At 42.4% G+C, this 12,297-nt stretch overlaps 1 protein-coding gene across 1 annotated transcript; it reads left to right on the top strand.

The window, feature by feature from the left end:
• Window positions 1–2,480: 2,480 nt before the first annotated feature.
• LOC146219594 (neoverrucotoxin subunit beta-like) lies at window positions 2,481–11,711 on the top strand. The gene is made up of 5 exons (XM_084694710.1): window positions 2,481–2,668; window positions 3,476–3,646; window positions 6,984–7,157; window positions 10,130–10,176; window positions 11,087–11,711. The coding sequence occupies exons 1-5, from the start codon at window positions 2,481–2,483 to the stop codon at window positions 11,614–11,616; spliced, it is 1,110 nt and encodes a 369-aa protein (XP_084550836.1). The 3' UTR covers window positions 11,617–11,711.
• The last annotated feature ends 586 nt before the right edge of the window (window positions 11,712–12,297 follow it).

Raw genomic sequence — 12,297 nt, forward strand, 5'->3', positions numbered from 1 at the left:
ATTTCACTATTCGAATAGTATCCGAAATTATTTTAGAATATCCGGATAATCTATTTTGTTAATGTGGTTCCGTTATGTAATTAGCCTGACGTGACGCAAAGCATACAGTAAACACATAAACCACCACACATACTGGCAATAATTGGGACTGTTAAGCCATTAGATTAAATAAGGGTTGAATAAAGAAAACAAATGAAAGATCAATTTATTAACATGACGAAAAGACAATGAACTTGAAAAAACGCTGCGTCTTCAGACGTAGGCTCCTAATTTGGCGGAGAAGCGACTAGCCTATTATTATGTGAAATAAAAAGTAGGCTACATTGGACTAAATTAAACACATTGGGTAGGCTATCCTCGATAAAAACGAAAGACACACATGGAGAACTATTGCATATTAACTTGGATATTAACTTGGAACTGGAATCATAGGATACGGTGCGCCATCACACAATGCAAACATAAACAACCGATTACGCTAGCTCTACATGGCTACTGGTAAGAAAATAAATAAGCCACAACTGCATTAGCCATTTTTATTCAGGAGAATTAGCATGTAAACATGCTCAGGGGAGAGGCGAGTACGGAGTCGATTTACGAGCAGGCTGGCGTAGAAAAGACTGCAGGACCTGAGGTTGCTGCGAGGTACTGCTTAGCCAGGACACTATGCTTCTTGTAGCGCCAAATGAAATTAAAGGAGACTCGCAGCAGAACAGAGGCGTAGCCTACCTTTTTTGATGGTTTTCATCATTTTCTAACGTCACAACTATTAGAATTCACAACACGACGCGACGGTTTTTCAAGATTTTTTATATTTTTATTAAACTACGCTCATAAGTATTCGAAAAAAGTATTCGAATACTAACTTACTTTAGGATATCCGGATAACCACGCCCATCCCTGCCTCATTGTAGCTATTCATGATGCTCCAGCACCCAGTGATGCCGCGTCTCTCAGGTCCTTCCTTGGCCTGACAGTGTGGTACTCCAAGTTAATACAGAACTACGCAGCCGTCATGGAGCCAATGAGAAATGTACTCTGTGGTGCTACATTCACATGGACCGGGGAGGCACAGAAAAGCTTCCAGCGGGTAAAACTACTTAGAACTGACAGTTCAGCACTTGCTCTGTTTGACCCCTCTCTGCCCACCATTGTGTCCACAGACGCCTCAGACTAAGGCATAGGTGGTGTACTTACGCAGCTACATACAGACAACTCTGAAAGAACCAGGGATTTTGCTTCTCTGAATCAGAGAATTCTGTCTGAATCAGTATCATGAGGAGTAGTGTTTATGTGGTCACTACTGTCTGAACCAGTATCATGAGGAGTAGTGTGTATGTGGTCGAACCATTCCAAAACATACCAAAGGTTGTATTGTGTTATTGTATTTCACTGGTGAATTAATCTTTTATGTTTATGTTTAAGTTTGATGTCACAATAACACAATCAAGCGTTCCTGAACAGTTTCATATATTCATTGATAGTTTGATCATGTCAGTACAATAGTGCCGTTGATCTCATCTATAGCACTGATAAAAGGAGATACTAAATCTAGTATTGATCCTAGTACCAAGGGAATTGACATCTGATTTGATTAGAAAGACACTAGACAGTCTAGAACAAAAAAATCACTGATGGCCTACATTTCACATGATATGATTTAGAAATACCTCAGCAAGACCACATGATATCTCAGTATACATTAGACATGATAGTTTTGAGAATATTCCACAGGTAAAATCCAGCTTAGTAAAATCAGCTTCTCAGGCATTTTTCACATTGGTTACTGGCTACTGTTTCATTGTGTTCAAGTCAAATGTTATTTGTAGTGCTGTCAAACGATTAAAATATTTAATCGCGATTAATCGCATTAATGTCATAGTTAACTCGCGATTAATCACAATTAATCGCACATTTTTATCTATTCTAAATGTCCCTGATTTCTTTTTGTCCCTATCTTTTTTCAAATTTTAATGCTCTTATCAACATAGAAAAGTGTTTCGGATTGCTTTGTGCAAATATTTTTTTTATTGAAAACAACATTGCAATCGCCTGGCTACTACTAGAGATTGTCTAATATCCGTAAACGGGCTCTGCTACTACTCTTTAGCCAGCTCGCAAGCCAAACAAGTGTTTGGCGTGCCTGTTGTTTTGTTTCCAGTCTAGCTAGATCCGGTGTGGTGTTGTAGTTTTTCTAACGTCGGTAGTTGTTGCAACAGCATGTGAAAAAAACTACAAAGTTTGCTAGGCCAAAAAGAGCGTTAATCGCGCGAAAAAAGAATTGACGCCGTTAATTTGGGTTTGCGTTAACGCCGTTAATAACGCGTTAAACTGACAGCACTAGTTATTTGTATAGCCCTTTTTTGAGAGTTCCACTCTTCCAGAGGTGGTCGGTGTTGAAGAAGAGGTGCAGACCATAAACAAAGCATACTCATGTATCAAGAGTAGAGATAATAAAAAGTGTTTGTGATCCCTCCCTAATGATAACCTTCTACAGGCTGTCAGGCTGTCACATCACAGAGGAAGGCTGTGCTTCTCTGGGCTCAGTGCTGAAGTCAAACTCCTTCCTGAGACAACTAGATCTAAGTAATATTGATCTGAAGGATGCCGGCATGAAGCTGCTCTCTGCTGGACTGGGGAACCCACTCTGCAAACTGGAGACACTGAGGTCTGTATCTATGTTCAACAAGAGACAACAACTAGTTACACAATATCATGTACCACACACTGGCTGCAAGTTTGTGGTTATTCAAGATACAAGGAGGCCGGCCAAATAATATTCAGGGCAGGCTAGGGTCATATTCTACAAGGTCGAGTCATTCAGGTACAGGGCGGCTGGCAGGCTCAGAGTCAGGGCAGGCAGGAGGCCAAGCAGGGAACTAAGAGGCAGAAAAGACTAAAGGAGGTAGAAAAAACACAAGGAAGGCTTTTATAGGCATTACAAGCAAAAACTGGTCCCAAGCAGAAAACACAGGTATAAACTAGGGTAGGAAGGAATATGGGAGACACCTGGAAGGGTGGAGACAAACTAGCACAGGTGAAACAGATCAGGGTATGACAGGAATCTGTATAAGACAAACTACTCCATGATATTATTGTAGGTTGACCTGGGCAGTATGTTTTGTATTGTTCTGCTAATGTATTGCTTCACATGTGGTTAACACCCTAACTCTGCATTAAAGGTTATGGGTCAGAACAGGTGCCTTGTATACTGAGATACCAGCTCCTGGATGTAGTATGTAATACATTATTGGAGTATTGTACAACTATGTAACTGGATGTACAATTTTCTACATATCAAAGGATGATATTGCATTTAAGATAAAGGGAAAGTTAACCAACCAGGACAGACAGTCATCTAACTGATCAAACCTTCTTTGTGTTTGAGAGGAAAATTATCAGACTGATATTTTATATTACTACCTCTAGAGGGTAGTAGTGTTTGTGATCCATCCCTAACGATAACCTTCTACAGGCTGTCAGGCTGTCACATCACAGAGAAAGGCTGTGCTTCTCTGAGCTCAGTGCTGAAGTCAAACTCTTTCCTGAGTCAACTAGATCTAAGTAACAATGATCTGAAGGATGCCGGCACAAAGCTGCTCTCTGCTGGACTGGGGAACCCACTCTGCAAACTGGAGACACTGAGGTATGTATTTATGTTCTACATGAGCCATTAGTAAAGTTATAATCGCACAATGTATTTGTGTGGCTGATTTAGACAAAAGAGTTGAGTCTAGAGTTGGGTATAAACTTCATGCCAAGAATGAGATATGCCTTTTTGTCATCAGTGAGGACTAGTTTGATAAGAAACAGTCAGATTTGCTGCATTTGAAACACTCTAAAACATGCTGTACATAATGATTGGCTTACATTTTATTTTATGTTTATTTTAGACAGAATGAAAATGTTGATGCAACTGTTTCTGAATGTGCAACATGATTGCAGTCTCTTTGGGTAGTGTTAACAATCTGTATGCCCTTGCCCAAAGGGTAATAAATACAGCTTAATTTAATTTTCAACCTTAAACCTATTTCGCATTGTAACACAACCTGTCATTCATCAAACGTTGTGAACATCTGAGGTTTCCCTCTTCACAGTGGAAAAACATTGACTTTAAACTGTGAACACCACTTGTTTTATTACAACACTGAAATGTGCAGTCATGGCTTTCGCAAAGAGAGAACAGGCGCGCCCCCAGACATTTTTCATAGGGGTGGCCAGTTGGGGCAAGGGAAAATCTTGGGGTGGCACACTAAAATCAAAACACATTTCAGGAATTATATTTTGCTCTTGTACTTATTAGGCTAGATGTCAATGTGAGCATTAATAATAGCATACTGATATACTATGGTCTTTTACTGGTAGGCTACCGTATTTTTCAGAAAACATGCCACATGTTCTATAACCCCATCCGACCAGCTTTGTGTGGGGTCCCATTATCGTCCACCTAGCTCTCAACGCTCGTTAGAAATGTTACCAAAATGTTGTTATATTACTAATTAAAAACGTTATGTCACAGTTTGTATTATAACATTCCGGTTTTAAAATCCAATCAGGATATGCCTAAAAATGTTACTCTCCTGATTTTAGCAGTTAGCCAGGGGGTCCCATTATCGTCCACCTAACCACTTTCAATGGAGAAATGTCAGTTTGACGCTGCGGAAGGCACATACGGTTTGAGAGCGTATTTACATACTCAAATCTCAAAATAAGAAGATGTAATTTGGTGTGCAGCAATATAAGATGTGTACATATCGATGAGTTACTTTCTTTCGTTGCTGCTGCATATCTTTTTTAAGAAATTAACGGAAGAAACGGTTGTGGACAATAATAACAACTAAAGAGTGTATTTAGAAAAGCATCTGCCTCAAAAACGACAAAAAGCGCATATGGAATTTAACAGAGCTGTACTGACGTACCATAGCAAACAATGGGGTTTTAAGTGCAATGTTTTAAAAATACACTCGGTGTGATCGGCCCGAATTGCTTAAGTTGGTACTCTCTCTAGACTGAAGTAACCTTGTCTGAACTAGCTAGCTAGCAAGGCAAGACAGCCCTCTTAAAATACTGATTTAGCTATATAACTACTGTAGCTTACCAACGTGAGGTTGCCTACTGTAAATAGGTCATTTAAAATTCAAAACCAGTTTATTTAATATTTGTACTCACTTTTTCCTTGAACTTGGTCGACGATCAACGATAAATTCCTGCTTCTATACTATGTATCAACCTAGGCTGCACTCTAACCTGGCCCAGTGCAACCTCTTGTGGGGGGAGGGGTGACAGGCTCTGAGTGTGAAAATACTTGATAGGATCTGAGTGTGGAGATACTAGGATTTCTATGACGAAGTGTTTCAATCGTAGATTGTGGTTAAAATATGTACAAAAAATCTTGATGACGGACAATATGCGACTCGCGATGGGGGGGCCAGTGGGGGGCCAGCAAATTTGTCGTGGCCCCCCCGGCCCCCCCGCTGATGGCGCCACTGAGAGAGAAATGGAGGTGCTGTCATCTTCAGCACCTTTATAAACTCTGTAACCTAAATCAGTCTGTGGTTGTTGTGATATATTTTTATGAATTTTAGGGTCACTATGAAAAGTAAGACATTTGAAGTAAAACAAATATACATATAGACCCTGAAGACAACACAAGGGTTAAGATATACAATTCATCATATTATTGTACATTTACCTGAGCAGTGAGTTTAGCATCTGGCGGCTGTTGTTCCTGTGGTTGACTCCTCTTCCACTACACGAAGGGTTTCAAATTAGGAATGGCAGGAAAAGTGTAATTGATGTACAATACTACTGTATATACTGTATATAGATATATTGAACTGGCTATTCACATTTATTCTGACATACTTTACTTCATAGGATGGTAGTATTCCATCTGAGATGCAGGGAGAGTCAGCCAAATGCCCCATACCAAGTGAGATTTCAAACACACATCTGCTCTTTAAAAAAGGGAAGAAAGACACAGAATGTCAGTCTTTACTTGACCCTTTGCACAGATCACAAAAGGTGACATTGGCCATTGAATTTATTGAGGTTGGCCCTGCTAATGCGTCCTAACATTAAAGCAAAAAGAGCACAGAATGCAAACATGACTGTTACAACTTTAAACTAGAATGTTGGAAATAATATAAAATGTTGAAATAGCCTATATAAAGACATAGACATGATGTTGTTAAATGATTATCTGTAATCCATGAACAGCATACTAATAAAGCAGTTCCTCTTCTTGCAGGGAGTGCAGAGCCAACAGGCAGTTATGGTTATCTAATGACTTAACTGTTAAATACATACTGACAGGCATTCTCTGTTATTGAAAAAATATATTAACTTGCTAGATACGTTTTTTGAATACTTTTGGTTAATTTCCCCTTTAATTTTTTAGAAGAACTTATTTTACAATGCTAATATTGTCCAATACTCAGCCTGAAGTGTTTTTTGGCATGCACTGTCATGTTAGAGAGAACTTAAAAGGAGAGGTCACGTGGCCGTGAACATTAGGTATGTTCGACTTCATGCAGCCACCTGCCCGGCTGACTTGAAGCAGCCAATGGCATTCTCAGCTTCAAGGCAGCCGACTGTCGGCGCTGCCGGTGCTGCATGAAGTCGAATACACCTGTTGCTTTCTGTAATGGTGGATAGATATGATCCATGTTCTATGTCTCGTACTGCTTAGGAATAGGGGCTATAGTCCCAACTTATTTGTTGGGTTCATTCAAGTCAGGTTTGGGACTTGAATCCTTGGGGTTTTTTTGCGGGCTTTATGTAGCAGACATCCTGATGTTCCATAGAACTACTACCACCACACTGAACACAAACCTAACCTTCCTGAACTGGGGGGGAAAGGTCACTCTGTCTAATGAGGGGGAGGAGCAGCTATGACAGCACCTGACAAATGAACCCCTCTGTGCTGACTCACTCTGGAGGCCCAGATGGATTCTGTCACAACATTGATCCTCTTTCTACAGGCTGTCAGGCTGTCTGGTCACAGAGGAAGGCTGTGCTTCTCTGGCCTCAGCTCTGAGGTCCAACCCCTTCCACCTGAGGGAACTGGACCTGAGCTACAATCATCCTGGAGAAAAGGGATTGAAGCTGCTCTCAGCTGGACTTGAGGATTCACACTGCAGACTGGAGAAACTCAAGTAAGGAGATGTTTGTGTTTTTGTATACCTCTTCATGTAATGTTGCTTAACACTGAATATACATCTAAGAATGTTAATAGTCCTTGCATTTCATGATGATACAATTACAGACTGCATGTTTATTATGGCTGTCCCCATTTAGTCGACTAGTCGATTTGCTCTTGGTCGACTAAGATTTTTTTAGTCGAGCTGCCATATGGCAGTGTGAGATCTGATTCCCTCTTGTGTCATCATTGCTGAATTAACGAAAAGTTCAACAGAAATTGTAGATTATATTATTCAAGACAAATAATCAAACTCTAAAAATCTATAATTTAAAAGAAAAGGTGTGACTGTTTTCCCTTTTGTTAATCTGCGCTTTGTTTGGTTTGGTATTTTGCACACGGCACGAGCACAATTGGCTGCAGAACTACAAACTCTGCCATAGCCTACCTTGTCGGTGTTATTTGTCAAAATGGCAAATAAATCTGTGGTATGGCAGCATTTCATTAACGTACATTTACAAAGTACCGGGTGACTCTAAAAAAGTTGAATGCAAACTCTGCCAACAACGGTTTATTTTTCATAGTTCGACGTCAAATTTGATGTAGCCTACCACCTGAAAAACGTAAGTCGGTCTAGCCTTACTTCGCTCATGCTAACGCCCTGGGTTGAAAAATGAATATGCCTATTATAAGAATCACATCCAAAACTAATGACATTATCGTCTCCGACCAAGACAACAAAATCTTTCTCTGTTGCAAAGTTCCCCCACTCAGCTTCTACGCAAGTTCGCATGCTGTAAGTTCAGGCAGTGATAAGCGCACTCTGATGATTTGCATGTGAAACAAACAATATTTTTAATTTGTAGTACATTGTAAGAGATACTATTGCTATTAGCGGCTGAATCTGCAATGTCCAGCAGCCGTTGAGTCAGATCGTGAGTCAGATTTTTTTTTTAAAGCGTTTCAAAGTTTGATTAGTCGATTTTCAGTTGTTTTTGTCGAGTCTTGGTCGACCAAAGAAAATCTTAGTCGGGGACAACCCTAATGTTTGTTTAGGAAAGTGGGTTAGGAAGAGAGAAGCCCTATATAAGCTACAAGAGCCTTTAGTGCAATTATGATTATATAGCTACAATCATAATTGTATTTCCTGGGGTCTATTCCAGAAAGTGGGTTTAAGTGAAAACAGTGAGTTTGTTAACCCTGAGATGAGGGAAACTCTGGGTTTTCTGTTTCAAAAAGAGAGGAAACAAACTCTGGTTACGTTACCACGGTAACTGATGGTCACTAACCTAACCTGCTTGCTGGCAGCTTTTGTTTAACAAACCATGAATTTCTCCCTCTCTCCTCCCTCATGCCGAGCCTGAAGCAACTATCAGACATGGGGTGTCCTTTCCTCATCCAGAGCTCCAGACTAACTTGTTTTACTAGCAGCACTGTAGCCCCTAACTGAACATGTTGGGGGCACGGGCAGAACATGTAGGGGTCTACACCTTAAATTGACCTGCAAAGCAATTATTCACTTTTTCCCCATTTGAAATGTATTACTGATAATGTACTGTTGTATTTTAGTTTGCAGTAGGGCTGTGCGATATGACCAAAATCTCATATCCTGAGATAGATCCTTTCACATCCCGATAACGATACATGACACAATATGGCACATTTTCTTTCAATTCAATGAATAAATATTTGATATAAAATGACCACATGGAGAGGCTCTAAATTGCAGCCATTTTGGTTGCATATGCTCCCGAAATGTTATCTGTGCAAACTCATACTTGGGAGTGTAGCAGACTACTTGTATATAATTCAGTGGACAGGTTCAAGTGGACACTGCACCTTTAAGGGTGCAGTGAGGTCTGGGCTACGTTGTGGGTAGCTAGCATAAGGTGCGTTCGACATGGACTGACTTCATGCAGTGCTGCAGACGGCTGCGGGCGGCTGACTTGAAGCAGCCAATGGCATTCTCAGCTTCAAGGCAGCCGGCTGCAGCATGCGGCGCTGCATGAAGTCGAATACACCTATAGACTATATTTATAATGGACGTAGTCATCGTGACGTCACCCTATTGGTTTGTGAAAGCCCATTTTGAAGCCTCGATTTTTGCACTTCCTGGTCGCCATCTTGTATTTTTGGAGCCAGAAGTGACCATATTTGGACGAGAGGGTGAAGTTGTGGAGGGGTGAAGGGCGTGTGGCTTCATTTTTCAGCCCTAAAGTTTTCTGTTAAAAAAGTATTGTCTCTGTGGGCCTTTGTGACTAAACGTTTATCTCAGTAGTAAACTAAAACTACAGTAGTATGTGCCTGCTGTGAGCTGATACAGTGACCGGTCCACCGTTCTATCCAACGTTACACAACCAATTAAACTTCATCTTTAGACTCTTAACTTTAATGCAGAGTTTCGATTGGTTAATATTAGCCGTCAATCACTCCCTTTGCGAGACACAAGAGAGACACACACGAGTGTAGATGACGTTACACACACAGTTGAATAATCACTGGGGGGGGCTGCTAAGTCACAAACTCTCCCGGGGCGCCAAATGTGCTAGGACCTCCACTGCTGCCACCCACCACCATCCCCTTCTCCCCCATGTGGTCTGTCTGTCCTCCCCGTGGGGGATTGAACTCGTTGCTCCCTGCCTCATGTCATGCATGCTGCAGTGAAGGCAGGGAGCGCTTCCCCATGTACATCCATTCCCCCAATGTTAAACCATTTGTCATGTGTATGAATACATGGTGAAATCAATCACGTGAGTGTCTTGACTGAAATTAGAACTAAACTAACTCTGATCAGCTTTTCTGGAACCGATAACTCTGTGCTTCCCATCTCAGGGTTCATCAAGTCAGAGTTCAGGGTTAGGCTTGTGTGAGGCTTGTGTGGTTTCTGGAATACATCTCTGATGATAAACAGAAACAACATGTTTACTTTAGTCACTTAGCAACAGGTGAGGTGTCATTTCCTCATCATTCCTCTGCTTCTCCCTACAGTGTGGATCATAGTGGAGAGTGCAGGATCAAACCTGGTCTTAGGAAATGTGAGTATTGACTGCTACTTAGTTGTAGTACACAGGGTCATACAGGGACAAAACCATGAGTGACTTTGACACTGTCAGAAATGGACACACGTATGTGCCCCCCCTTCACCTCCTTCCCCTCCCCTGTCCCCCTCCCCCCTCTCCTCCACCCTCCCTCTCCCCCTCCCTTCCTCACTCCTCGCTTCCTTCCCTCTCCACTCCCCTCCCCTCTCCTCTTCCCTCCCCTCCACCCCTCTATTCTCACCTCCCTTCATCTCCTTGGTGGGGGGGAGAGTTCATAAGGGGGGTGAGGAAGTCAGGGAGTGGGGGTGGAGGAGGTGGGTGGGGAGAGGAGGTGGGGGAGGGGGAGGAGGTGGGGGGAGTGGAGGTCAGGGGGGTGGGGGGAGAGGAGGTGGGGGAGAGTACATTTACATTTCTTCATTTAGACGCTTTTATCCAAAGCGACTTCCAAGAGAGAGCTTTACTAAAGAGCACAGGTCAATGATCATAAACAATGAGACGCCCCAAAAACATTGTGGGGAGCCAAAACATGAAGCAGACATTGTGAAAAGCAAATAAGTGCCAATGGGAAGAACCAGAAGGACATGTAGTTAAACAAGTTACAATGAAACAACATGAACCACTAAAGTGCAAGAGTGTACCTGTAGAAAAGCAACAAGAATAGAATTCACAGCGAGTACAAGAAGTTAAATCAGTTCCAGCTAACCAACAAGAGCAACAAGTCCCTCAATAAGAGTCATTGTGTTCCTGAAGGAATCTCACATCAGGTCCAGCAAATCATTCCTAAGTACCATAGTACAGGAGTAGATAAGGGAGGTGGGGGGGGGGAGAGAATGAAAGGGGGGGGGGAGACATTCTAATGTGAATGATGATGATCAGTAATATATTGTGTCTTGGTCTCCCCCATCAGATGCCTGTGAGCTCACACTGGACCCAAACACAGCACACAGAGTCCTCTCTCTGTCTGAGGAGAACAGAAAGGTGACATGGGGAGAGGAGCAGCCGTATCCTGATCACCCAGAGAGATTTGACTACTGGCCACAGGTGCTGTGTAGAGAGGGTCTGTCTGGGCGCTGTTACTGGGAGGCAGAGAGTGGAGGACTGGTTTATATAGCAGTGACATATAAAGGAATCAGCAGGAGAGGATGGGGTGCTGACTGTGGGCTTGGACACAATAACAAGTCCTGGAGTCTGCACTGTTGTGATAACAGTTACTTTGTCAGGCACAATAAGAAGGGCACTCTCATACCTGCCCCCACCTCCAGCTCCCACAGAGTAGGAGTGTATCTGGACTGGCCGGCCGGCACTCTGTCCTTCTACACAGTCTCCTCTGACACACTGACCCACCTGCACACATTCCACAGCACATTCACTGAGCCCCTCTATCCTGGCTTCAGGGCTCGGTTAGACTCCTCAGTGTCCCTGTGTCAGGTAGAATAGCCCACACACACTGTCACACACTGTGCTCACATAGATGTGATTGAAGATTGAACTGTATACAGTTGTAATTAATACCCCAGAGTGTTTGTAAATATTAGTGTGTTGAATGTTTGTTTTGTTTTCATTGTTGACAAACAACAATCTTGTCTTTGATCTCATCACTGAATGTGATGAACTAAATAGTGTCTGACTGCCTAAATAAGGAGAAATAAAGATGTTTTAGACAGGATTATAGAAGACATGCTGTGTGTCCGTTGGACCCAGTGGTCCTACACACACACACACACATACACACACACACACACACACACACACACAATGTAAACACTACATTTAGGACCAGTAATGGGACACTATTACCCACTTGAATATCCACTGTGTGTGTCTAGTGTGACCCCCTCTCCCCCTCACCTCCTCTCTACCCCCCCCCCCCATTTGAAGGGGGGGTGGGGTCTAACTTGGTGTTTGTTCATCATAATGGGATGAGTACAGTTTCTGTGGCTCCACCGTTTTGGCAATATGAACATTTGTTTCTTAATGCTGATAAAGCCAATTGACTTGAATTGATAAAGAGGAGTGTTGGGAGGGGAGGGGGGGGGGTCTAACTCACTGTGAGTGATAAAGAGGGGTGTTGGTAGGGGGGGGGGTCTAACTCACTGTGAGTGATAAAGAGGGGTGTTG

Source organism: Hypomesus nipponensis, chromosome 28 (assembly GCF_054491055.1).
Source record: "Hypomesus nipponensis isolate SF chromosome 28, ASM5449105v1, whole genome shotgun sequence".
Taxonomy (NCBI): Eukaryota; Metazoa; Chordata; class Actinopteri; order Osmeriformes; family Osmeridae; genus Hypomesus; species Hypomesus nipponensis.